At 45.4% G+C, this 26,947-nt stretch overlaps 1 protein-coding gene across 1 annotated transcript in view; it reads left to right on the plus strand.

The window, feature by feature from the left end:
* The window catches only part of satb2 (SATB homeobox 2), a 57,444-nt gene extending 33,565 nt beyond the window's left edge, over window positions 1-23,879 (plus strand). Inside the window, exons 4-14 of the mRNA XM_068572751.1 lie at window positions 3,851-3,977; window positions 5,318-5,441; window positions 6,000-6,102; window positions 7,180-7,230; window positions 7,326-7,909; window positions 9,481-9,693; window positions 10,545-10,631; window positions 11,332-11,484; window positions 14,145-14,339; window positions 23,071-23,283; window positions 23,373-23,879. Of these exons, the coding sequence (XP_068428852.1) occupies window positions 3,851-3,977; window positions 5,318-5,441; window positions 6,000-6,102; window positions 7,180-7,230; window positions 7,326-7,909; window positions 9,481-9,693; window positions 10,545-10,631; window positions 11,332-11,484; window positions 14,145-14,339; window positions 23,071-23,283; window positions 23,373-23,879 (2,357 nt within the window). The remainder of the gene's footprint in view (window positions 1-3,850; window positions 3,978-5,317; window positions 5,442-5,999; window positions 6,103-7,179; window positions 7,231-7,325; window positions 7,910-9,480; window positions 9,694-10,544; window positions 10,632-11,331; window positions 11,485-14,144; window positions 14,340-23,070; window positions 23,284-23,372) is intronic.
* The last annotated feature ends 3,068 nt before the right edge of the window (window positions 23,880-26,947 follow it).

Below are 26,947 nucleotides of genomic sequence, written 5' to 3' on the forward strand. Positions count from 1 at the left end.
CATGGGTTTTATTTCTGTATTTCTTTGCCATTAAACACTCAGCAGGTTTATTTCGGAGATTTGAGAGCGCGGAGGCTTCACCACAGAGGTCACACGGGGCTAAAAACGCAGGCTGTCCGATGAACACGACAGCTTTTACTCCAGGAATGTAGTAATGGTTGAAATGGACGCTGCAGCGGTTCGAGATGTCCCGCCTTTAATCCCCCAGTAAAGGTCAAGATCCTAACTTGGCTTCCAGGCATCTTTTGGACTGACAATAGGTCAGACACCACCAGCCAGTACACACCCCATCCTTGCGGTCTCCAAACCTACTTTCCCCGAAGCAAAGTCGAGCAGTGAGTGCCTGTAACATGCTACCATGTGTGTGTGTAACTGTAGACGTTAAAGCTACTTGAGCCCGCCGCAGCAAACACGTCTGTTATTTTGGCCCATTTGGCGGCATCCTCTTTCTTTCTTTCTTTCTTTCTTTTTTGGCCCACGACATCCCTGCACCCCCACCCCCTTTTTTGCACTTTGATTTATCCAATTTGACGCTATTATCCATCTGCACACTTTTGGCCACAGAACAAAGGGGGAGGGGCCTAGCGTTGCCCCCTTTTCCACCGTTATTAACGCTCATGTGCAGGTCCAATAAACACAAGAAAACTGGAGGAAATAGGCAAATGACACAAATATACTTAAATTTCTATACGTGGAACTTATCCAGTCTCTTTCAAACTCTCAAAACCAAAGTTGTTGATTGATGGACGTTGGATTATGTCGATCGACAGTGACGCACAGTACTCGTAGTGCAATGAGGGGTTAATGCCAACCAAAGTTGAGTGTTTTTAGATCATCTATTGGCTTCTTTCTTTTCACGTTCTGTTGTTTTGTTGCAGTGACGTCTCTGTGTTCCCAGAACTCGGCAACAGAGCCACGAGTTCCCTATTTTAAAACAAACATGGCACGGTTATAAACGTTCCAAGGTCATTCATCAAACGTTATCCCAACGAACATAATTCATCAACTCTGAAGTTGTTGAGTCAATGGTTTGGATTCGGGTCCAGATGCTCTGCGGCTCCAAAAAAGAAGAAAAAAAGACAAATCTGGGGATAGAAATGAGCCGAAATGGATTTTTTCCAATCACGGGCAGATCAAAATGTGTTTTTATTTTACCGACTTGCCTTCCTAAAAATGATTTATAAACCATTAGCGGAGACAACCCCTTTATAAAGTATGCCTTATTAGAAAGATGCAGACATGTTTCAGATCAAGTTGCACCCTCGCGAGCCCCAAAACATCGTCCACCTTGTGCACAGATGAGCACTTTTAGCAGCGTTTCATCGGTCTCATCCCTTTTTAAAGACATAAAAAAAGAAACCTGACAGAGTTTTCAGGAAGAGGCGCTCCTCAGGGTTGAGTCAGGTGTATAGGGTTTCCCTCCGCATGTGCCAGGGGTGGAAGCTGGAACCAGTTTGGAAGAAGCGCCGCGGCCATTAGGACTTATTCCAGTGTAAGACAATGGGATCACTGTGTGTGTACGTGGGTATTTATGTATGTATATATGTGTGTGTGTGTGCATGCTCGCAGGCATCCATGCGTGAGTGTCGTTTGAGACGAGTCAGAGACACACCAGTGTGTGTGTTTGTGTACGGCTCTGCGTTTGTGCGGATGGGCACACTCAGACATGAGCCAAGCCACCAGCCCGCCACATGAAAGCATGTCTCTGGGAGGTGGAATTTTAATGTGGAAATGGGAACAATGATTTCTACTTTTAAATGTGGACAAGAAGCAGAGCCCATTGAACATCAGACCCAAAAAAATGATGGATCAATTATTAATGCATTTGCCATCACACTGTGAGTGCGAGGGTGTGTGTGTGTGTGTGTGTGTTGAGCATGCTTGCTCGCATGCCAGCAGATGCATGTACATGTCCACCTCTCTGTGTGCTGTCATGTGTCCTCTGTGAGTTTGTGTTTGCCTGCTTATTCACGCGTTTGCTTCCGCCCGACTTGGCATTAGCGAAATTGTTACGGCTTATTTTCAGAGGCTGAGGATGAAGACAGAATGTGTGTGTGTGTGTGTGTGTGTGAGAGGTCGAGACAGACACACACAAAAAAAGAAAGACAAAGAGAGGACGTGCTCAGTGTTTTCCTCTCCGTCATAAAATGATCTGAGTATTTTCTTCCATCTCTTTAAAATGCATTTCATTACTCCTTCACTTAAAAAGACACATAAACCTAAATGCTCTGCTCGTGTTGTCACATGTGCGGTATTTTATTCCAGATGATGATTTCACACACACACACACACATACACACACAACTGATGTTTTTTTTATATCAAATTAAATTTAATATGTAAAATATCTGGAAATCCTTTTTTCCTGTGAGCTTATGAAATGTGTAATGTCTGAAAACCACATGTGTGTATATCCATTTTTCATATTCAAATAATACTCACCATGTGTGATTAATACGCGAAAGATACTTTTACCACATAAATATGACGTTTGTGTGCTTTTTTTCGTTACTGTAGAGCACTTTGTAAACGTCCTTAAACAAGTTTTACTTCCTCACTTCCTTAAGTTGTCTGTTTATAGACACAAAATAAGCTTTGCTAACACACAAAAAAGAAGATGGTCATGGTGGTCTCAGGTTCCTCTCCCGCCCTGAAGGGTTTCAGGTCCGTTCAGCTCACGCTGGATTAAAACGATGCTCCCTCTCGTACGAGCAGATAATTAAGAACACAGCTCGGCCTGACGGGGAATCAAAGATACAAGCGAGTGTATAAACACAGTTGAAGAGGGCGGAGAGAGAAGAGAGAGAGAGCAGGAGAGATCAGAGAGGGGGAAAGAGACGTCTGACAAGGGGAGGGAAAGGAGAGAGGAAGATATGAAGGGGGAGGGAGGAGAGAGAGAGAGAGGGAGAGAGAGAGAGGCTCCTCAGGACCCGTCTGGATCTCATTTCGAGGAGAGTAATGCGATTAGCTTTGTTTAGTTTTCACAGCTCCAGCCAGTCCCCATGAAAACCCTCTGTGTGTATGTGTGTGTGTGTGTGTGTATATGTGTGTGTGTAGTGTGCGTCTAGTGTTTCCTGGGCTTTATTTCTGTACTACTTATATTCTTCTTAAAGAAACTCAACCAGAGATATATACACGTGACGACACTGCAGCATTCAAACACCTGCTAATCCTTATAAAAAACAACGTGAAAAGCTCTTTTTTTCTTTTTTCTCTCTGTGATTTTGGATGGTTTTTTTGGTGGCATTCGGTCCAGATTCATGATATTGTGTCCAATAAATAGTCTCCATGAATGGCAGTGTGGAGGGAAATTATATTCAGGACATTGTTTCAGGAAAAAAGAAAGATTTTAAAATGTCAAAGCTTTGAAAAGTCCAACCGGAAGATTATAAATGTCTCAAAAACTACGTATACAAATGTATAATGTGAGATGAGATGACACTCTTTCATTTTGTTGATGTTTTTCCTCCTTTTTATCATCCTTTCTTTCATTTTGCTGTCACAATTGTACCGTAAAGCTGGGCAATGTGCTGCTTTTATGTTCTTAAAAACAAAACACGGCCTCTCAAACGACAAATAAACAATCAGGTACATGATTATAACGTCACATATTAAAGGATAAACTAAAGATGTGTTGTATCCTTTGATTAAAAAAAAAAAAAACACACAGTGTTTTCCTGGAGTTTGCGGAGGAGACGACGCCTCAACTTCTCCATGCCACAAGGTCAAATTAAAGTGAACGATTTTCATTTTTAAGCATCCTAAACCGTGTTGTGTAACATCAAAATGTGTTTTTTCCATCGGGCGAGGCCTTGAAATGATGGATTCTCTCCCTCTCGTCTCCGTCCAGGCATCATCAAGGTCGGCCGGTGGAACCCGATGCCCGTCCACTTCCTGACGGACGCGCCGGAGGCCACGGTCGCCGACATGCTGATGGAGGTCTACCACATGGTCACGCTGCGCATCCAGCTGCACAGGTGCGCCCGCCCGCCCGCTCGCTCGGTCGCTCCATCTCCCACATTTCGGCGTTCCCACGGAGAGAGAGCCGAGGTCTCTCTGCGGGGAAAACGGCGATAGCGAAAGACTGCTGCACGTCCACGTTTCATGCACGCAGGAAGGATTTTAAACAGAGTGTGGTTCCACTTCCTCCCACATCAATTTTAAGTCCCAGCATGTCCCATTCAGACAATCCTTTGGCATAAAAATCTTAATGTTTCCTATTTTTGAACTGAACGACAGGCCAAGACTTTGTTTTTTTTGGATTTTTGTTGCAGATTCTGATTCTTTAGGTCCTAATCTTTCCAAAAAGGTGTCTTATTGAGGCATTTTTGGGGAATCTGGTTCATATCATGCTGGATGTTCATAGTTATTATCAAAATATCTTGTAAAAGTGTTTTTTTTTTCACTTTGCTGAACAAATACATACAATAAATACAAGTATTGGAATCATTTTGGGGTTCCTACGACGACTCAAACACAGGGAAAAAGAAGTCTAGAGACAAAATTGTGTTAATCAGACGCTCGGCCCACTGATGTCACGGCGGGTTGATTGCGGTTCAAGAATTTGCCGTATCTGTCAAAATTTGGAAGCGGCAACAACGAAACCCTAAACAACCCGGTGGGGATTTATCTATTATCTGTCTGCTTCCGCGTGCCAGGAAACCTCGATGCGCAGATAAAAACATTATTGTTGTTGTTGTCGTCCTGGAACATACCAGCCAGGTTTTTGCTTGCGTGTTTACGTGCGTATCCACAGTGACGGCAGAGCCCCGGCCCGCGCGTTTGAGCTCGCGGGTTCGAAATGATTCATTTGAGGTTAAAATAAAAATGTAAGTAAATTGTTGAACTGATGGGGAGGAGTGGGTTTGAGGTTAATGCAGGATGTTTGAGGGCTTCATCTTGGGGTGAATTTTAAGGTGATATCACTCGCATGTCTGGGGGAAAAACGGGAAGAAGGTGCGGCTCTTTAGCGTAGCTTAGCGCAAAGACTGCAAACGGGGGGAAACGGCTAGCATGGCTCCGTTCAAAGGCAACGCAATTTCCAACGCTCACAATAAAAGTTGTGGTTTTGCATGTTCGACTACTTCAAACTGACGAGGCTAAATGTTTCCCTCTGTTCACAGTCTTTATGCTAAGCTAAGCTAAGACACGTGAGCCGCGTCAGTCAACTTTTCCGAAATCTTCCGAAATGTCAAAAATCTTCCTTTAAACGGCTCCGTCTAGCGTTCATCCCTCCTTTCTTTCTTTTTTGTCCCTCATCTCGTCAACACAAAAGTGTGACACTGTGTTGTGTTGTTTTTTTTGGGTCTCGTCGTAGTTTTTCAAAGCTGGAGGATCTGCCGTGTGAACAGTGGAACCACGCGACCGTCAGGAACGCGCTCAAAGAGCTGCTGAAGGAGATGAACCAAAGCACTCTGGCCAAAGAGTGTCCGCTGTCACAGGTAACAACAACAACAACAACAACAACAACAACAACAACAACAGAGAACCGCTCCTCGACTCAAACAACTGCATCACATGATCCACAGCATCATTAGCCGTCCATCCTGGTCTCATGATGACTGGTCTGTGTGTGTCTGTCTGTGTGTGCGCATAGTGTGTTTAAATCCAGCTCTGGTGGGGGTGTTGATAGCTGAATCAATTGTGTGTGTGTGTGTGTGTGTGTGTGTGTGTGTGTGTGTGTGTGTGTGTGTGTGTGTGTGTGTGTGTGTGTGTGTGTGTGTGTGTGTGTGTGTGTGTGGCTTGAGATTCCCTCTCTCTGCGCTGCACCGGCTGGAGTTTCCATGGGTGGCTTCCAATCATGATTAATGTTCCTCTCCTTCTATTGTGTGTTTATGTGAGCGTGCCACAGGGTTGTTTGCGTGAGTGCATGCATTTCATATCATGTTGGTTATTAATGCATCTTTCCACCCCTCTCTCTCTCTCTCTCTCTCTCTCTCTCTCTCTCTCTCTCTCTCTCTCTCTCTCTCTCTCTCTCTCTCTCTCTCTCTCTCTCTCAGAGTATGATTTCCTCCATCGTGAACAGTTCCTACTACGCCAACGTCTCCACCGCTAAATGCCAGGAGTTCGGTCGCTGGTACAAGAAGTATAAGAAAATCAAAGGTGAGCGTTCTGTCGGTTCCCGTTGAGCTTTCTTCATGAATAAGAAAATATTAATAAGGTGCAAAAAACTAAAATTAAACACAATGCCAGAAAATTTGAAGAGTTAATGGAGTAAAAAGTTGTTTTTTAAGTTTAACTTTGGAGCGATATTTAGCCCCTTTCCCAGTAAATTAGTGTGACATGTTCAGTATCGACGACCTCGTTGCAATCTGAAGATTCAGACGATTCCACTTTTAAAAAGGGAAAACCCGCTCCTGCCTTTTTAAAATGCGGTAATGCCAATCAGATGATCCACCATTACCTTCTAAGTAAACCAACAACCGAGAGATGATCTTCAAAATCACTTCTTGGAAAAAAAAACAAGGGTTTTTCTTGTTATTTTTGGTCAGGTTTACAGGTTTTGTGCTATTTAAAAAATAAAATGTTCCAATAGAGAGCAGCATGGAGGCCTGCAGGGACAGCTTATGTACAGGGCTCAGAATTTCATCGTTGGGCTGTTGAAGCTCTCTCTCTCTCTCTCAGTGAATGAATGACTATATATATATATATCACAACGTAAATAAAAGAATGTAAACACATTTAGCTATATAATTCATCCGCTTGATCACAAACGCTGCTGGGGGGATATCCAACACTGGATCGTAAATCAAGACCCGACGCTGGAGGTTTCTGTGAAGTATAAATCCAGCTTCAGACATGCGAGCTCTGGCGAAGGGGAGAGAAGCAAATACAGCTTCGTATAGAAGCCTGAGAACCACGGATCTTTCTTTAAATTTAAACGTCTCATGTGTAAAGCATGTCTCGCACGTTATAAAGCTCACTGCTCTCTGATTGGCTGTGACACCTGTCACTCAGAGCGGGAGACAAAAGGGGGCGGGGCAAGCTGAGGTTATTCTTTACTTTCTGCAATCTTTACACTTATAAATATCAGGAACTTCTTGTTCATGTTGGCTCCAAAGTTGTGCTTCAAAGTTCCTCACGTGGACCTTGAGGTGAGATTGTTGGTCGTGTACGTAGATCGACGGCATCGGGACCGCCCCCCCTCTGACTGACTTCCGCGTGTGTTTTGTCAAGCAGTAGATTACCTGGAGAAGATGTGGTCCGGACGAGACGCTGCCGACATCAAAAGTAAGTCCTCAGATCTTTCTGTGCTCGCGTGCGGCGGCGGCGGCGTTGGTCCGACGTGCTCCTGCCTCACCGTCCCCGTCTTCCTTTTTTTCCAGTCGAGAGAGACAACATGGCGGACTTCTGCGTGCTGGGCCAGAGGCCGCCGCCTCCTCACCTGGCCGGCCTGGCCCAGCTCAGTCACCTGGGAGCCGGCAGCCCCCTCCTCAAGGCGGTCACCGGGGATCTGCAGGCGCCCTCCCAGCAGCCTCCTCCGTCCCAGCAGCAGCAGCAGCAGCCCTCGCCCCACGGCCCCCACCACCACAGCCCTCCTCTCCGCACGGGCCAGGCGGCGCCGCCGCCGCCCGGCGCCCTGCAGCCCCTTCTGGGGCCGGGAGGGTTGCTCTCCCCTCAGCTCTCCCCGCAGCTGGTGCGCCAACAGCTCGCCATGGCCCACCTCATCAACCAGCAGCTAGCCGTTAGCCGCCTGCTGGCCCACCAGCACCCGCAGGCCATCAACCAGCAGTTCCTCAACCACCCGCCCATCCCTCGGGGTTCGTCCAAAGCCGGCGGCGACCATCCCGGGAGCAACCCCTCGGCCGCCGAGGTCTCCTGTGAAATCTACCAGCAGGTCAGAGACGAGCTGAAGAGAGCTAGTGTCTCCCAGGCCGTGTTCGCCCGTGTGGCTTTCAACCGCACACAGGTAGGAATACAGGACAGACTGTGGTCAAGAAAAGGTTAGGAGGCAGTCTGCAAAGTGTAAATGATCAGAGAGAGAGAGGAGAGAGGCAAGGTGGCGCGTCGAGGATGAGCGAGAGTAGCTTCATCTAGCGTTAGCGCTCATGGAGATAATCTGATTATTGACATTTATCATCAGACTTCTCGGTCCCCAAAACACCTCAAGTTGAGGAGAGTTTTTTCCCGTATTCGCCAAACTAAATAGAAGCCGACGTCACTTATGGGCCGTCATTTTTTGTCTTTTTTTTTCACCCACCTCGCGGTATTTTCGGTGGGATTAGCGGAAGCGTGGCAGGGTAGCTCGCCGGGTCATTGAGTCTCCCTCCCCTCGCCGCCCTCGCAGCAGCACAAACACCTGATGCACTCAGGCTGTGCTAAACCGGTTAGCACACGGCCCATTAGATCAATGTAATGGAGGCGGCTCGTAGACCTGTTGGTGTAGAGGCCAGGTGTGTTTTTAAGTGTGTGTGTGTGTGTGTGTTTGTGTGAGCATCCAACCCATGTGCTAATACTGTTGATCTAAGGTTCATCGTTTTCAGTTTTTACCAACTGCTGAAAAATAGGAAGCACATTTGCTTTTATTGAGCTCACATTTTATATTTTGCTTTGTACTTCTGTTCCACTACAATTTAAAAGAAAATATTTAACTTTTTTAATTTTTTTTTTATTGATATTGGACAGTTTAAGTTACTTTACAGGTTTAAATATTTGCTTACGACACTTACGAGTTTGAGAATACTTCCATTTTTTAGAGAAGTAAGCTTTTTGTGATACCACTTTATAGCAAGTGTAAGGTGACCGGCAGCTAGCTTAGCTTAGCATAAAGACTGAAAACAAAGGGAATGTGATTCTGAAGCCTTAAATTTGACTGTTTATCTAAGATTCATTGTTTTCTCATAGAATATGTTTTGTTATGAGCTAAGTTTGTACAAGAACAGCTGAAATGTTTAGTCGATCAGTCGATAAAGTCAATTTCCTGCTTTTCCTTGAACATATTGTAATTATTTTGTATGTGTTTTGTCATCATTTTGATTATAAGACTGTTGGTTGGACAAAACAAACACTGAAGTCATTATGACGGCATATATCACAATTTGTCTACATTTTTACAAAACAATCAATTAATTGAGGAAAATTTGTCTTATTTGTGAAGTTTAATCCAAAATTAAGATAATAACTTTCACCTCATCCAACTACAACAGTGAAAACCTGCTTTTACATTAATGCAATGATAAACTAATGATATTATATGTAATAGTATTAACATACTTTTCCCTGTTAACATTTTTTTCACTTAAATACTTACATACAGTATCTTGATTATATTTCTACTCAAGTCTGTGAAGTACTTTTATTGTCATGGACCATATTAACATAAACCTCAGTCACATTAATTAACAATCACATCACCTGAAAACACAACATTTGTGTCCTCAGTCAGAAAACAGTTTAAGTTGTCAGTAGACTCAGGAATGGAGGTTTTTAGTGACGAGCTTGGCGTCTAAATGTGTCTCCGTGTGTGTCTTCTCTGTCCAGGGTTTGCTGTCGGAGATCCTGCGCAAGGAGGAGGACCCTCGCACGGCCTCGCAGTCTCTGCTGGTCAACCTGAAAGCGATGCAGAACTTCCTCAACCTGGCGGAGAGCGAGCGAGACCGGATCTACCAGGAGGAGAGGGAGCGCACCATGAACCCGACGGTCGGCCTCCCCGCCTCCAACTCCTCCATCCCCGGCCCGCCGCGCCTCCCGCAGGTCGGTGCACCACGAGAGTCTCAGGGTGGAGTTCAAAGGTCGCTGTGAGCTCTAGAAACTAAATATTCGGCCATAACTCAAGGATTCATACATGCTAGTTATGAGACTTTCACACAAATGAGGATAAAAAGATTAAGTGATGACAAACATGGAGGTCAAACTGATACTAAGAGTCAGTAATAGTCTATGTATTATATTAGCCTATATGTTACTAGTCAGTAATACAAATATATATATCAAATGTAATCTGAAGAGGTATGGAAAACTTCAAAATCAAACATTTAAAATATTGTTTTATACCTTTAAAAAGCCGCAAAATGTTTTGACCAATATTCTCTTTTTTCATTGCAAATCAAATGCATTTGCTATTTTAAGCATATTTGCAGTTAATTTACAGTCAAATCAACAAATTCCAAAACAAACTGTGTAAAACGGTGTTCTGTGTGTATTTTAAGTATTTGTTTCTGCTTTCTTTGCTTTTGTTACGCAAAAAGTCGTATCTTATCTTCCTTTTTCACTGTCAATATAATAAATTATACATAAAACATCATTCTAAAAAAAAAATTATGATAATTCACCTTTTAACAAAACTGACAACCTGAGAGGAGTGACTTTGATGTACAATAGGACAATGAAACTAACTTGATTTAAGAAAAAGAAAAGTCATCCGAGGTTATTACAGTCAATTTTTTGTTGTGTGATTAATCCTGATGATCCTTCATGACCCAACCCTACATGTTTAACACGCCGTGTGTGTGTGTGTGTGTGTGTGTGTGTGTGTGTGTGTGTGTGTGTGTGTGTGTGTGTGTGTGTGTGTTTGTTTGTGTGTGTGTGTGTGTGTGTGTGAATAGAAAGTGTGGGAGCGTGGCATGGAGGACCAGATAACCCCGGATACCTGGGCGTCCATCTGGAAGAACAAGACTAAGATCTCCAACTCGGTGAGTAATCTAGACTTTGACTGCGTCCCGAAACCTCCGAGCACTTCCATTCATAAAGTAAGAAAAAGCCTCTTCAAAGCCTTCATAAGAGCACATATTGTAAACATAAAGAACATTACGGAGCATTTGGACGTTTCTTCGCGCGTGCGTGGAACAATCCGGCGATAAGACGTTCCCTGTGATGCCCATTCATGGCTGTGGGTGCATCTGCGCGCGTTTCTTATTATGACTACGTAAAATAATCTCCGCATCGTTTACACTGAGGGAATGTAAGCTAGCTGGTCCGTGCACGTCCCCCCACCACCCGACTTCAAACGCTGTGTACACAAGCTCTCCGAGAGCCGACGCATGTTCGTTCAAACAGAAACAACAAAGAAAGACAAAAGAGGAGGACTTAATGACTTTGATCTGTAAACACAATTCATGTGGGGACGTGCGCCGCAGATGTGCGGGCCCGATGCTCGCGCGGGGGGGAACGCGGCCCGATCGTCGGGGCCGATAACCTTCCCTCGCGTGTTTACTTTTGTGGGCGAACACTCCGTAGTTGCACAACATACGCGACGGGTCTTTATTACGTTTTCCTGTCATCCGAACTTATCTGATCTCCTCGTTAACGTCAACCGTTCAAAGCCCCTTTTTCTTTTTCTTTTGGGGCATAATGTGAATGACATCATCACGCGGATGCTCTCTCTCTTTCCAGCCGAAGCCGCCGGGCCCGGCCTCCGACCTCCCGCTGAAGCTGGAGTCGCTGGTCAACATCACCTCGGGGATCTACGACGAAATCCAGCAGGAGATGAAGAGAGCCAAAGTGTCGCAGGCGCTGTTCGCCAAGGTGGCCGCCAACAAGAGCCAGGTGAGGAACCACCTTGACCACCCGGAGCTGATCGAAACGGTTAACTATCGATATCAAAACGGCTTCAAAAAGCTCGGGAAGACCACAATAAAACGCTGCGGCCAGAGCCAAAGCACACGTCTGTAGAGGAGCTGGAGCGCTGCCACGTTGTACGCAGTCAGTCATCGGCTGTATCGGCCGTCACTCGGCTCGTGATGAACCGCTCTGGGTTGGTTTGTTTTCTCAGAGCTCTGAAAACATGATGTACTGCGGTGCAGTTTTCCTTTTTTTCCGCCTAATTTCCCGAGAATTGATATAAACTGTACTCGTTGTTTATTCAAGGACTTTTTAAATGGATCATTTGACCTGCTAGTAAATTTTTTTGTTATATCCGTTGACAGTCCCCTCCCTGCCCTGATTGATTGGCTAATTTACGATTCAATCTTTCCTTTTAAATCATTTCCAGAAAGATTAGAGGGGATTAAATTAATGATATAAAAGTATGCGAACCTACATGCTGATGAGAAGAGACATTTCTGTTTTTATTTCACTTTTTTTTCACCTTTTTAGTGGAGCAGCTGTGACATAGTAAAGCAGGGTGACCTCTTAGATTGGCGGTTCGATTCCCCGGCTCCACCATTCTGCATGTGAAACTGCCCTTCGGCAAGATATACTGAACCCCAAAATTGCTCCTGAAGCTGGGCCATCGGTGCAGGAGTTTTGTGACACCTTGCAGCCATCGGTGCAGAGTTTAGTGGCACCTTGCAGCCATCGGTGCAGGAGTTTTGTGGCACCTTGCAGCCATCGGTGCAGAGTTTAGTGGCACCTTGCAGTCACCGTGTTTAAATGTGGACATTTAGCGTGAATCTCTTCGAGTCGTCAGAAAGACGAAATAAAGTCCGTTGACCACAAATTTTGCTCATCCACATGTGAGGGTATGACTTAATACCAATGACTCTGGTTTTAAGTGTTGACTTCTCTGTAACGGTTGCATTCAACAAACAAACAAACAAATATATCCTTATCCAGCTGTGGGCCCCCGAGAAACGTCCCAGCCTTTTTTAATATATAAGCAATCATACACGCTCCCTAAACGTGCATGTTGTTTACTCTCCTCCGGCCAAAGGAGAAGGTTGGCTGTGACAGGAAGCACTCGACTCAATTAGAGGAAAAACCCTTCCGTCCCGAGTATATTTATATAGAAAGAGAGCAAAAACACGCAGGAGCTAAATCCCCGAACATGTGGCTTTGTGCCACCAGGTGTTAGCGTGAGAGAGGTCCTGCGTGCGTGGACGTATGCGCGTCGTGTGTGTACAGCACTCGCGTGCTGGTTCTGTGCGCGGTCGGGCGAGGTCCCCCAGGTCGGTGGGTCTGGGGGTGGCTGAGGGTCACGGCTCAGTGCACCCATCTGCTGCAGCTGGCCGCGAGGACGGAGAGGGAGGAAGAGGGAGATGATCAGGCTATTAGCGGCGCATGCTGCCCGAGGTGGCTGGTTGAACACAACAGCTGGTGTCACAAACTGAACCAGTCTAGCAGATATAATTGAATCTTCTCCACCCCCCCTTCATCTTCCATCTATCCTACACTTACCTCTCACACTCACTCATTTCCAACTACTTCCAAATCTTTAAAAAAGAAAAAAATGTATCTCCCAATTTCCCCTTTCTGTATTTCTTCATATTATCTTTTCTCTCATGGTCTCCTTCATCATCATCATCATCCTTCTTCTTCTTGTTCTTCTTCTTCTTGTTCTTCTTCACCGCGTGTCAATGCTAGTAGGTGTGAGTTGTAGATTATTTGGCTCCACAGCTGGAGAACGCCAATAAAATGCTTCATAAAAACCAGCTCCACTGCGGTAATCTTTCAGGGGGAACAGAGCCTCCTTCTCCTTCAAAATCTGCTTTAAACGACAGAATAGTCTAACAAGTACACTTGGGAGTTAGACGGGAAGGTTGATACTATTCTCATAACTTTACGGTCAATTTAACGTCGTAGCCTGCAGCATGTTAGCTTTGCTTAAAGACTGGAAACGAGGAAACTCATTAAATGAAAAGAGAAGCCAATGCGGAAGTGTCACGGCGTACATGCTCTCTCTAATGGCCACTCTCGTCCTGTGGTTGTATAGAAGTCTACATAAATTACTCTACTTCTGTCTTGATTTATTCCCTCAGTAAACATTGTAAACGTGAGTTTATGTCTCAATCTCTCGTTTCAAGTCTTCAGAAACAGATCAGGGCGGGTCCACAAGGCGATTGACAGGTCGCTACCAGAGACGTATACAGCATCTAAACCACAGCAATACTCCCTTTAACAATCCAAATATGGTCATTTCTGTTCACTGGTTGCACAAAAATCAAGATGGCGACGGCCAAAATGTCAAATTTGAGGCTTTAGAATCGCATGACCTCTTAAAAATATATATTCTCACTTGAAGTATAATATATTTAGTGAGCTGCACCTTTGGACAGATCCAGGCTAGCTGTTTCCCTCTGTTTCCAGTCTTTATGCTAAGCTAAGCTAGCTGCCTGTCACCTTACACTTGCTCTCATGAGAGTGGTATCACAAAAACTTCTGTAAAAAAAATAAATAGTGGAAGTATTCTCAAACTCTTCGTCTCTGTTTAACCCTCGCCCCCCCCCCCTCCCTCCACACACACACACACACACTCCTCCTCTCTCCAGGGCTGGCTGTGTGAGCTGCTCCGGTGGAAGGAGAACCCCAGCCCGGAGAACCGCACCTTGTGGGAGAACCTGTGCACCATCCGGAGGTTTCTGGCGATGCCGCAGACCGACAGAGACCTGGCCTACGAGGAGGAGTCCAGGCACCATCACTCGGAGAGGATGCACACCGTCCTCCACCTGCCGCAGGACACGCAGGTAAGAAGCAGACGTGTTTACAGCTGGCGGCCACACGCACACCTCGTATCTCCGTGTCCAGATGTTTGTATCGCCCGGCATCGAAACGCACCTCCGGGGGTTTGGAAACACATTTCCTGCACATGTCACCTCATCTCACAATATTTACATCTGTTGATTGTCTGAAATTGACTGTAAACACCTTTTCTTACTTTACCACAATGTACCGGAAAACATATTTTTTACCAGATCCCCTCGGACCCTGTTTACATTTTGGGTCAGTGTGTCCAAAATAACAAAAAGTTGGTGTTCTGGCAACTGGTCCCAGTCAAGAAATAATCCAATACATCACTCCCAGTGACACCACAACTTGTACTTCTTACACTTTTTGTTTAGTGACGAGATAAAAGGTTTTCATTAGTGGACACAGACAGGCTAGCTGTTCCCCTCTGTTTCCAGTCTTTGAGCTAAGCTAAGCTAACCATCTGTTGTTTGTTGCCTTTTATTTAAAAAAAATAAATCTAATAAGACCATTCTCCACGACCCACAAACACCAGCATATGCAGCACATGTACAAACTTAAAAACTAGTTTTAGCATCAAAATATACTAAAATAACAAAAATCATGACACATTAACATGCATTACTTAATTGCCGGAGCAGTAAAAAGTACAATATTTCCCTCTAAACTGCAGTGGAGTAGAAGTATAAAGTAGCAGAACATATTAAAAACAAAGTAAAGTACCTCAAAATTGTACATAAGTTCAGTATTTGATTAAATGTACGTCGTTACTTTCCCCCACGGCACGACAGCACCGGATATTATTAAACACCAACTTTACAAGTCTGAAAAATCCAGTAAACAAAACAAAAACATCCTCATTATAATCATTACGTGATGTCCCGTTTGATCTCTCTGTGTGTGTGTGTGTGTGTGTGTGTGTGTGTGCGTGTGTGTGTGTGTGTGTGTGTGCGTGTGCGTGTTCCAGTGGGAGGAAGAGTAAACAGTGTTGCTGGGTGGTGTGGCACTGGAGGAAATGCCCCATTAGTTTGTGAGGAAGGAGGCAGAGATCGATGCAGGAAACACGGTGACGTGTTTTCTTCTGTCGTTACTGTGACCGTCCGACTCTGACAGACACACACACACACACACACACACACACACACACACACACACAGACTGAACCCTGTCTATCTGTCTTCATCCCTACAGGCTGTAAAGATAATACCTTATCTGCTATTGATTTCAAGTAGCAGACGACACAGAAACATCACCGTGAGACACAAAAGAAAACGTCTTTTCTTCAAATCTACATACACGTTTAGTGTTTGGCGTGCTGGAGGTTTTATCCACAGTACCTATTTTAGGGATCAAACTACGTTGGTACTTTAGCAGTTAATAGCCGAGTCAACAACTCTGACGTCAGCGCACACTGATCCTTACTTACTTATTTATGCCTCCATCGTAGCCTTTACTACGACTGTTTATAGCATCCTATACTTTTTTTATGACATTTATAATACAAGCTTTATGACATACTGTACTAGGCCAAACTCTGTCTTCTGTTGTGTGTGATGCGGACGCATGAAATGAAGAGCAATAAAGTTGACCTTGAGCAGAGAGACCTTGGCTCCGAGCCAGGAAGAAGTCACTGCATACTACTTTTGATCCGAGTCATTTTGGATAAAACAAACATGGTATAACACGTTTAACTCGTGAAAGGGTGAACTTGCACTCTTTATCTCCAGCTGTCTTCCGGCTTTGAGTGTCGTGTAGTCCTTCTCATCATTTGCAAGAAACAAAGAGCACCTCCAAAACCATTTAAAACTATTCCTTCAACTCCAATGAGCTGGAGTTCAAAACCAAAAAAAACTGCAGAGAATGACTGCACTGTAAAAGAGGTCAAAGGTCAGGGTCTGCCACCTCAACTGAATGCACTGGTTGCTCAAACACCCCCCTCTGTTTGAGAGATAGTCCGTCTAACCACCAATGCACAGCTATTATATCCCACACATCGTGCACATATGCCATAAATCAAAAACAGGCGAAGGCCTCCCATTTAGCATCTCAACGCGGGATGCTATGGTGCCGTTTTTTGCTCCACCGCCGAGCAAATCTGTCTCTTCTCTTTTCCATCCGGAGCAAGAAGAAGAAAAATATAGAAAAAAAAGGTAAAGAGGGATAATGGGAAGACTGGGAGGAAGCGGCGGTGACACCAATACCACATTCCTCTGCTCCCCTCACACCCTCAGAGACGGCTACAAATACAGCATACCCTCATAGCGGCCATGTTGTAACCCACCCACCCTCACTCCCCACACACCACCCCCACCCCCACCCACCTCGAGAGACTCTGGGAGACGAGCTGTGGTGGAACACTGGTGATTTATTAATGGGAAATGAGGTGTGTTGCTGTCTTCAGACCCTCCGCCTCAGATGAATCAAACCTCAAGGCTCCAGCCGGCCGCAGACCACACGTGTGTCCCATCTGCCACACATTGCACACGCACACCACATCTCACACACTGATAGTTGGTAACGTGACCGCACCCCCCCCCCCCCACCCCATCTTTATGTCGTGGACAATAAGAAGCGACCACGGACGTTGCATGAAAAATGAATGCCGCAACTGGATGTACAGTTGCGTGAGCTCCTTTCCGTTGCATCTTGGGAGATCTCTGACCGTGTGTCTATTAGGTCTGCAGGTGCTGTGTGTGTGTGTGTGTGTGTGTGACCTCGGCAGCGTCACATTTCTCCGTGGCTGACACGGTCCTGGTGCTCCGCTCCACAGCTCTCACTCACACGGCCTCAGCAGTTAAGTGCGTCCCACAGCTAATTTGGCAGAGTCTGCCCTTATAAATAATTTCTTTATTGTTTTTGCTAAATTGATTTCTGCCGCAAGTCAAGGGGTTGTTTATGCGAGTGTGTGTGTGTGTGTGTGTGTGTGTGTGTGTGTGTGTGTGAGTGAGTGTGTGAGTGTGAGTGTGACCACTCACTGAGGCTGAGACCCCATGAGTGGTGGACTAGAACAAGACGTAACAACCTCTTCCTCCTCCTCCTCTTCCTCTTCTTGCTCTTTCTCTTCCACCTCCTTCTCCTCCTCCTTTTCCTCCTCTTCTTCCTCTTGTTCTTCCACCTCAACCTCTTCCTCCTCTTCCACCTCAATCTCCTCCTTCTTTTCTTCCTCTTGCTCTTCCACCACAACCTCTTCCTCCTCTTTCACCTCAACCTCTTCCTCCTCTTCCACCTCAACCTCTTCCTCCTCTTCCACCTCAACCTCTTCCTCCTCTTCCACCTCAATCTCCTCCTCCTCTTCTTCCTCTTGCTCTTCCACCTCAACCTCTTCCTCCTCTTCCACCTCAACCTCATCAACCTCTTCTTCCTCCTCTTCCACCTCAACCTCATCAACCTCTTCTTCCTCCTCTTCCACCTCAAACTCCTCAACCTCTTCTTCCTCCTCTTCCACCTCAACCTCCTCAACCTCTTCTTCCTCCTCTTCCTCCTCCTCTCTTTGTGTTTCACCCAGAGTTCCTTCACTGACATCACAAACTGAAGGTGCTTGTTTTTGCAAACACCCGTCATGGACGACAATAAACAGAGAAAGAAAACATTCATCATTTTCAGAAGGTTGAAATCTAATAATTTTCATTGACTTTTAAGGAAAAGCCAATGAAACTGTGATGAAGGCCGAGACCGTGACGTACGTTTCAGGCAAAACCCCCACAATGCAACTTGATAGTCTCTCTTCTCAAACTCCGGGGAAAAGAGAGACTTCGCTCTGATTTTGTGACGCACACTTGCTGTTGAAAAAGCCCCCAAAACATGACGCCATCAGGTATTACTTTTACATGTTGAGCCAGCTGAGAAGTCCTTCCCGTGAAGAGTAAATTAACTTGGCCCCTTTATGAATGATGGCAGCGCTCCATTTAGCTGCTTCGGTTTCACGGCAGCAACACACACACACAGACACACACACACTCATGCAAAGTTCACCAAAGGAGTCGCATCCTGAACCCTGACACCGCACCGTGTCCTCGGGGTGCTGGTATTCTGCATACTGGTCCACTTCATGGCTTACTGGGACACTTCAACAGTGTCTTTGTTTGTGTCATTAATGTGTTTTTATACTACGACAAATCAAAATGTCTTCCGTGAGCTTCAACATGTGCTCAAAGCCGCTTACTTGTGCATTTCGTATGATTTTGGTGGTTTGATCCCTGAGTCACTGCACCCTAAGATGCTCCTGATGTACATATATGTGTACTGTATGTACATATACTATGTGTAATGTACATATAATATGTGTTCTGTGTACTTAATGGGGGAGAAAAAGTCCCTCTGGACTCTTGGGAGTCTTTTTTTTTCGTTTTGGGTTTGTTAATAATGAGAAAACATTTAGAATATCGCCAGACTCTGAAGGTTACGTCATTCAAAAATTGTGATCCGAAACAGAGCGAAGCCGCGCTGATTAACTAAAGGGAACGTTAACAAAACACAACACTGCAGAACTTCATGTTCTTTCGTCTAAACAAACAACAAGTCGGGCCGCAGTAACATCACAGACCGGATCAGACGGCGTGGCTCCATCGCGTCATTATTTATCAATAGGAACATGGATCGGAGGTCATAAAAACGGGAAGTTCGGGGAGTTTGTCGGTGCTACTTCTATTTGTTAGTATTCACTCAGTTCGAGAGGAAGTAGCTGCCCGTCTCTCTCGCTCTCTTTTTCAGTCTGTCTCTCCCTCCCTCCGTCTTCAGTCCATCCTGGTGGCCTCGCGTTCCCTGCTGCAGGGTGGAGGGTTGGCAAACCACAATTAAGTTAATTGTTTAATTGCAGATAAGTGGAATGAATACCACACACAGTTTGAATGAAAAAAATAAAAGCATGCGCACACACACACACACACACACACACACACACACACACACACTTCAGTGACATTACATGGACACAGCTTCTCATCAAAGAAACATTATTTTACACAAAAGGAAATGTGCAGTGACTCATCTACTCCCTGAGCCTGGACCCAGTCCTCATGATCACAACCACAAACACACTTATTCAACACAAGAGTGACAGGCAGACAGAAAGAGACACACACATATTCAAACACGAGAGAGACAGACATAAAGATACACAAGAGGAATAGACAGATGTACAGAGACACACACAAGAGGGACAGACATAAAGAGACACACACTTATTCAGCACAAGAGAGACAGACATAAAGAGACACACACTTGACAGACAGAGACACACACACACATATTCACACACAAGAGGGACAGACAGACAGACAAATGGAGAAAGAGAAAATAAGAAAAACACAGATTAACAGAAAGGTGAAGTCATGCACAAAACTAACAGAAAAGTGATTTTTTTCCTTCATTACATATTTATCTCTGTGTTAATGGCGTCTCTGGTGGTCATACACTGCCCCCCCCCCCCCCCCTCTAACACAGAGAGAGTTAGGGGCCCTGGAGGACCAGAGCTCATTAAGGAGGAGATGAATATTTCATGTTCTATAATTCTTTCATAGTTCTGAGCCGTAATTCGCCTTGATTTACGTTTAAAAAGAAAACTTATTTTTTCTTCATTTCACTGCAGTGCACTCACAGCGCTGCCAGGAGGGAGGGAGGGAAGGAGGGAGGGAGGGAAAGAGTGAGACGGAGAGAAGGAAAAGAGGTTTTTCAGGAAGATTGAATCATGCCATGAGGAGAGCTGGTCTGCTTGTGGTTGTGGGAGAGCGGCGCTGTATTGTGTTGCTCTGAAGGGACGTGTCGTCTCTCCCAAAGTGTAACGGTCAGGGGAGGGAGGGAGGGAGGGAGTAAAGAAGGAGGGAGGGAGTAAGGAAGGAGGGAGGGAGGGACAAACTGCAGCTTGTATTGATGTTTGTACGGATTATTTCTGCGATTTGAAAGTGTGATTACAATCCTCAGTGTGATTCCTTATTTAAAACACATTCATAAAAAAATTAACCGGTTACTTTACTACCACGACTACAAGTACTAACACGACTAAATGTACTACCACGACTAAAAGTACTAACACGACTACAAGTACTACCACGACTAAAAGTACTACGTTAAGAATCTTACTTAAAAGTATTATTAGCTTAAAAGTATTAAAAGTAGTAATTATGCATAAAAAAGCCCTTTCAGGTGATTATATAATGTATTAATATAGCTGATATATTAATTTTATTTGGAGCTAATTATAAACAATTTAATATATTAGATGAATTCATTTAGCTAATAATGACGATCTTGTTGAGTCGTTAACAGCAAAGTAACTACAACTGTAAATAAATGCTGAGTGTGTGTTTCACTTGGAACGTAACCGAGTACTTTTACTGAATTGTTCTGTTTGTGCTTCATGTTGTGACGTCGATGTCCTTGAACGATGAGCGCGACCTTTCCCTGACCTTCGCCGAGAGGTCGGGATCAGAAGATGGTCGTACGGGTCACTTTGCACAGCAGTGACTCACAAGCTTTATGTTTTGCTGGTATTATTCAGTCTGGAGGAGGCGGTTGGGTCAGTTACATTTCTGCGTAAAGTCGTATGAATAAGACTCACTGTTTTTCCTTTTCTCCTCAAAATCATATTTACAGAAAGAAGCAGATCAGTTTAATGATTTTGTGTAAAGAGACGCTGAGTGACCAGCAAGTGCTTTAAAAAAATGTGTCCAGTAAGAAAAAGTAAGAGGAAAAAATGTAATAATCTCGTTCATTACACGTTAGTGCGCCCAAATCCACCGAAATATGGATGTTCTGAAATAAAATGGCCGCCCATTTTCATATTTCTTTCACATATAGACTGAAAATAATAAGTCTCACTTTAACTAATGCCTGTTTGGAAGTCTGTAAATCAGTACGCAGCAGGGATGGTTTGCTAAAGGAGGCAGAGGTCAAAGGGCACGGGGCAAAGAGACACGGGAGGTGGAGGCCGGAGGTGTAGAAGGTTTGGGAGTGGAGGTGGAGGATGTGGGAGCTCCTGGCATCCTCCTCGTGCAGCGCTGATGTTGATGTGGAGTCATGTTGGCTTGGCAGAGGCCCACTTCATTAGTGTCCTCATGCATTAGACCTCAGCGCAGGGGGGAGGGAGGAGGAAGGAGAGAAGGAAAAGATGCCAAAAGGAGGACGAAACAAACAAAAAAAAAAAAGGTAGAAGAAGAGTACGAGCACTGAGGACAGAGGAGACAAAGAGAAAGGAGGAGACGAACCCCGAAGGAGCCGACCAGCCTCGTGTGTTTGGCTCTGCTCGTAACATCATCATTAGTGCATGAGGGAGACCAGACTCCCCTTTGTGTGTGTGTGCGTCTGTGTGTGTGTGTGTGTGTGCGGCAATTGATCCGAGCGTCCCCGCTGTCGTCCCGAATGAGCATAGAAACGATGAAGAAACGATGAAGGTCTGAGGTTGCGAGACTTTTTTTCCTTTGCAATCCCTCCATTATTCCCTCCGTTCGCATGGGGGGAGACTTGTCGCTGTGTGGTCCTCGTCACGCCGAAGGGCGCATATCTATCATTCTTTCTCTCTTTTTTTCTGTATCTCTCGCTCTCTTTGTTCTTGCAGTCTTTTTCTCAATATCTGAAAACTCTACGTGAAAGAAACAGAAGATCTGGGGGGCGGGAAGGAGAAGAAATGACACCAAAAAAAGAGAAAAACCTACTGAATTCCTGTAAATTGGTCATCTCTCCCTCCCTCTATCCCTCTCTCTCTCGCCCCCTCCTCCTGAAGCGAATGAAATCGCAGCAATTTCATGGTCTGGCCTGCCCTGCAGCATTATTTAAGTAATACCCTGTTATTATTGAAGAGGAGGGAGAGAAAAGCGAATGACTATTATCTTTATGTGGGTCCTTTAATTTTAATGCACCACAGATTTATAGCTGGGCATTCCAGTGGGAGGCCCCTCCCTGCTCTTAAAGCGAGCGGGCGGGACACGACCACAACGCTCTCACAACAGCCTCCACCTCCCGACAAACAACCCAACGTCCCCACTTTCCCTCCCGACACTTCATCCTGTCAAAACGCCCGTCACACCGGCCGTGACACCCCGAGGACCCCAGAGAGGAACGTTAAGGCCTTCCTCGTCCTTGTTGATGGCAATTCATCTGAAGTTTATCCTTTTTTTAGTCTCCAGGGTTAAGTTTCTGATTGTTTTCTATGGCTGGTGGGGGGAGCGATACAGCACAGTATCGCGATATTTTGCGTGGCGAGATTGTATCGATATTTTATTCAATCAATTATCAACTTTTTGGTCCTCGAATAATAAAAACAATTGCTTTTTTCCATTTTTCCAGTCTAATTTATTTTGAGCAACTTTTCCTCCATTCATTTAGCTTTTTTCTCGTCTCTTGGAGAACCTCGGCCGACCTCGCAGACGTAATCGTCTCACTCGTCTGGACCTCCCCCTCTCCTCCCTCTGCCCCTCTGAGGTGTCGAGTGGTTAAATAGTTTGTGAATGAGACACTTGCTGGTTTTTTCTCGCGCCACTCTTTCACACATCGGGGTCAAAGGTCCAACTGGACACCCGGCAGTTTGGATGCCGGCGCTGGTTATTAGACCGCGACGCTCTGTGAGCTGTGACTCGTTCTCACCGTGAAGCGGCTCTGGCTACTGTGTGCTGGAGGCGGAGGCGTTGCATCACACGGGGTCATGAAGTTCTGCACGGCGGTTGTCGCTCATTTCGTCTGCGTTGCGTTCGTGCCTCAGTCTCGATCAGGGGTCACTGTGCCCCGTTAATCCAGCAGCTCTTCTGTCTTTCTCGCCAGGCGCACCACAGGCCGCCCCCGACCCCGATGAAGGAGCACCGGCTGTCTCCGATGCGCGAGGAGCAGCAGCAGCAGTTGGCGGCGGCGGCCTCGGTGAATGACGACGGGTCGCAGAGCGTGGGGCCGGGAGCCGGCGGCGGCGGCGGCGGTCCACCCGGCGGGAGCAACAAGAAGCCACGATCGCGCACTAAGGTACGATATGTCCGAGTCTTTCTCGCCACCAGGACCCTCTGTAACGGGGATCATTCACCTGCTCACCTTCTCTCTTTTCTGCGTTCCAGATTTCCCTGGAGGCCTTAGGCATCCTGCAGAGCTTCATCCAGGACGTCGGCCTGTACCCGGACCAGGAGGCCATCCACACCTTGTCGGCGCAGCTCGACCTTCCCAAGCACACCATCATCAAGTTCTTCCAGAACCAGCGCTACCACGTCAAGCACCACGGCCGGCTCAAGGAGCTGGGCGAGGGCGCCGCCGCCAGCGGGGGCGTGGACGTCAGCGAGTACAGGGAGGAGGAGCTGCTCTCGGGCTCCGAGGACCCGGAGTCCAGCGAGGACGGGGCCGAGGAGATCTACCAGTCCGCGGAGGGCAACGGCTGCGCGGGCGCCGGCCAGCCGCCGGCCTCCTGCGGCTCCAACTCGAGCCGCTCGTCCTCGGGGAGCCACGGCGCCCCGGAGGAAGGCAAGGACAAGGGGCACGGCCGGCCCGGAGGCGGAGGCGGCGGCGGCGGCCCTCTGGGGCCCGGGAGCTCCTCGTCCAGTCCCAGAGAGCAGGCCGAGTACCAGAGGTAGAGACCGGCACACCGGGGAGGAGAGGGGAGAGAGAGCGGGGGGAAGAGGGCGAGGAAACAAGATGGAGATGAAGCGAGGGAACTGGTCACGACTTGACGGGGAGGCGAACGCCATCGGGCTGAAATGCTTCAATACGTCGCCGGACAAACTCTTTTTATGACAGACATCGGATGTGTGGAGTGTAAAATAACTTGTGTAACTGTGAATAGAACGTCCCCGCCCACATTTAAATAATTCACCCATAAACAGGTCATCTATTGCCCCAATTTACAAAAAAAAAAAAGTCTGTCGACCACCGGACTTTTCTCCCGATCGGCCAATCGCCAGAAGAGACGCTCTCCGAGGAGGCGGGGCTCCACCAGGAGTCCTGCGCTTCCTCTCGTGAGACATTTCTCCCACGCTGAGTGACATTCATGGACTGGTATTTTTTCGAGACCTCTTCGACTCCTCAAGACGGTCGCACGCTGGTGTCGCCACCCCGGGAAAAAAAAAAAGAGAGAAAAGAAACCACGACCACGACCGGCCCTCGCCTCACCGTCACACTCCAGAATCACGAGTCCAATCAAGCACTTACTGTTCACAAAGACACTGGATGTGACGCCCTCTTCCCTCCCTCGCTCCCTCCCTCCTTCCTCCCTCCTTCCTCCCCTCCCAGACTGAAACGACAGTGGACATTTTGGCCAGAGGACACCCGAGCGCGCCCGCGACGCCGAGCCCTTTCCTGGCGTTCGCGTGGCGGGGACGAATGTCGAAGGAAAAGGGAAGGACGGAGCGGAGATTCAGCCACCAAACAATCAGTCACTTTATGTGCGGTAGTCCACCCTCTCTCCTCCACTCTTCCTCTCCTCTCTCCATCCCCCCTTTTTCCTCTCTCTAATTGGTGCCCACAGTCTTGTGTTTCAACCACACCTACCCGCACTTAAACTTCACCAACCCTATTTATTGCTATCTTTATCCATGATTATTATTATCATTATTGTTATTATTGTTGTTATTATGGTTAGAATTGCTGTCATCGCGTGCTATTTTTAGTTGTTTTTTTTTTTTATTTCCATGGGGTTTAAAATATCGTCTTTTTTTCAGAAACCTGGGCGGTGGTTTCAGGGGGAAAACGAGACATTCAGGAGCGCTCTGCCCTAAAAGAAGAGGAAGAAAAGGAGCGGAGGGTGACAGAAAAATTAAAAAAAAGAAGCAGTTACTGAGTGTTATTTGGTAAACAAAAAAAACAAACAAAAAAAAGTCCCGTCGTGTCGTATTATGCCTTTTTTATAGGTCTGTTTCCCAAAAAAAAAAAAGATAAATGAGAGAAATAGTTTAAAAAAAGAAAGCAAAACTTGATGACAATCTACTTTTTGGAGCCATTAAAGAACCGTGGCAGGCTTTTCCCTCACGTTTGATGTCTGTAAATACCCGACACGGGACAAATTGTTATTGATATACTTTTCTTTTCTTTTTGCGGAGCGACTTTTAAAGTGTTTGAGCCAGTTTGGAGCGACGGGAAAGGACGACTCGGTGAAATCAGTTCGCTTTCATTGTGCCGGGCAAATTCAATCACAGGAGTATTTAAAGAATTATTTTTTGTGTTTTTTGCTTGGTGTCAGTTGTGTACAAGTATACAGTATGTTGATTAGAAATAAAATGATATCGGAGGAGGGATAGTAGTGTCCGCGTTGTTTGACTATCCGGGTCGGCTGCTACACTTCCTGCCTTTTTTTTTGATGATGATGATGATGATGATGATGATGATGGCGGCGCTCCGGTCGCTCCCGCGTGACGCCGTTGTGTTTTTCTGTGTGACAGGATTCAGGGTCGGACACAAATGAAATGTTCGTTCATCTCCAGCGTTGAAGTGAATTAAAAATTTGTGAATTCAAAAAAAAAAAAAAAAGTTGTCTTTTTTTATTTCAATAATGTGAGGACAGTTTTCTCTCCTGGACACACACACACACACACACACACACACACACACAGTAACAAAAGTCAAAATGGCTAAGAAGGATAAGAATGAAACGTATATAGTAGCAAATGTAAAAAAAAAAAAAGAATATATATATATATATATATATATATATATATATATATATATATATATATATATATATATATATATATATATATATATATATATATATACATCTATATCTATCTATATATATTTATATATAGATATAGATATATATATATCGTGGTTAAAAGGCTTTTACAGGTGAGATCTATACTGTATATGTATATATATATATATATATATATATATATTTTTTTTTTTACATGTGTACAGTATACAGTATATAAAAATGCACACATATATATGTTTATACATATATATATATATATGTGTATATATACATATATGTTTATATATTTATACACACAACATATACACACACACACACATGCAGTGATGTGATGCGTCAGTATTTGCAGCGCCGCTGTGGGATCCATTTTAAAATAAACTACAGTGTTTGTGTTCATCGTCGGAATGAATGAACGTTTTGTGCGACGTCGCGGCTCATTGAAGTGACTTTTAGCGTTTCTGGACAACACTGGAGCTATTTAGCAGCGAGGGATAAATACTAGTTACTGGTTGGTTTTGGTCCTTTCAGTGGATAAAGAAACATATTATAAATATTTCACCGGATGTGTAGTTTCGAGCAGAAAGCCTAAAAAAAATAAACAACAGTTTCAGTGCACACGGAAAAAAAAATCTGAGTTTTTTTTTTCCTGTTGCATCTCCGTCTCTTAGTGGCCTTTAATTCCTTGAACACATTAGTTCAGAGAAATGAACTAACTGGCATTAGACGAACAGAACTAAGAGGCGTCTCAGTGAAACCTGCTCCACGGTGTGCTTCCATACAGATGGACTATGACTGTAACCTGCTGTGCATTCTGGGTAAATAACTTTTCAAATGTCAAAACATAACCATGGTATTGCAGTCGCTCACTCCACACCATTCAAGTGCTATTCATTTTGCATGAACACCACTGAAGACATGAAGTCTATGCTTCATGTGTTAAAGCTGCATTCTCTCTCCTGACCACCAGGGGGCGACTCCTCTGGTTGTATAGAA

Source organism: Clinocottus analis, unplaced genomic scaffold (assembly GCF_023055335.1).
Source record: "Clinocottus analis isolate CAN_PGR_092001 unplaced genomic scaffold, fCliAna1.0.p SCAF_12, whole genome shotgun sequence".
NCBI classification, from domain to species: Eukaryota; Metazoa; Chordata; class Actinopteri; order Perciformes; family Cottidae; genus Clinocottus; species Clinocottus analis.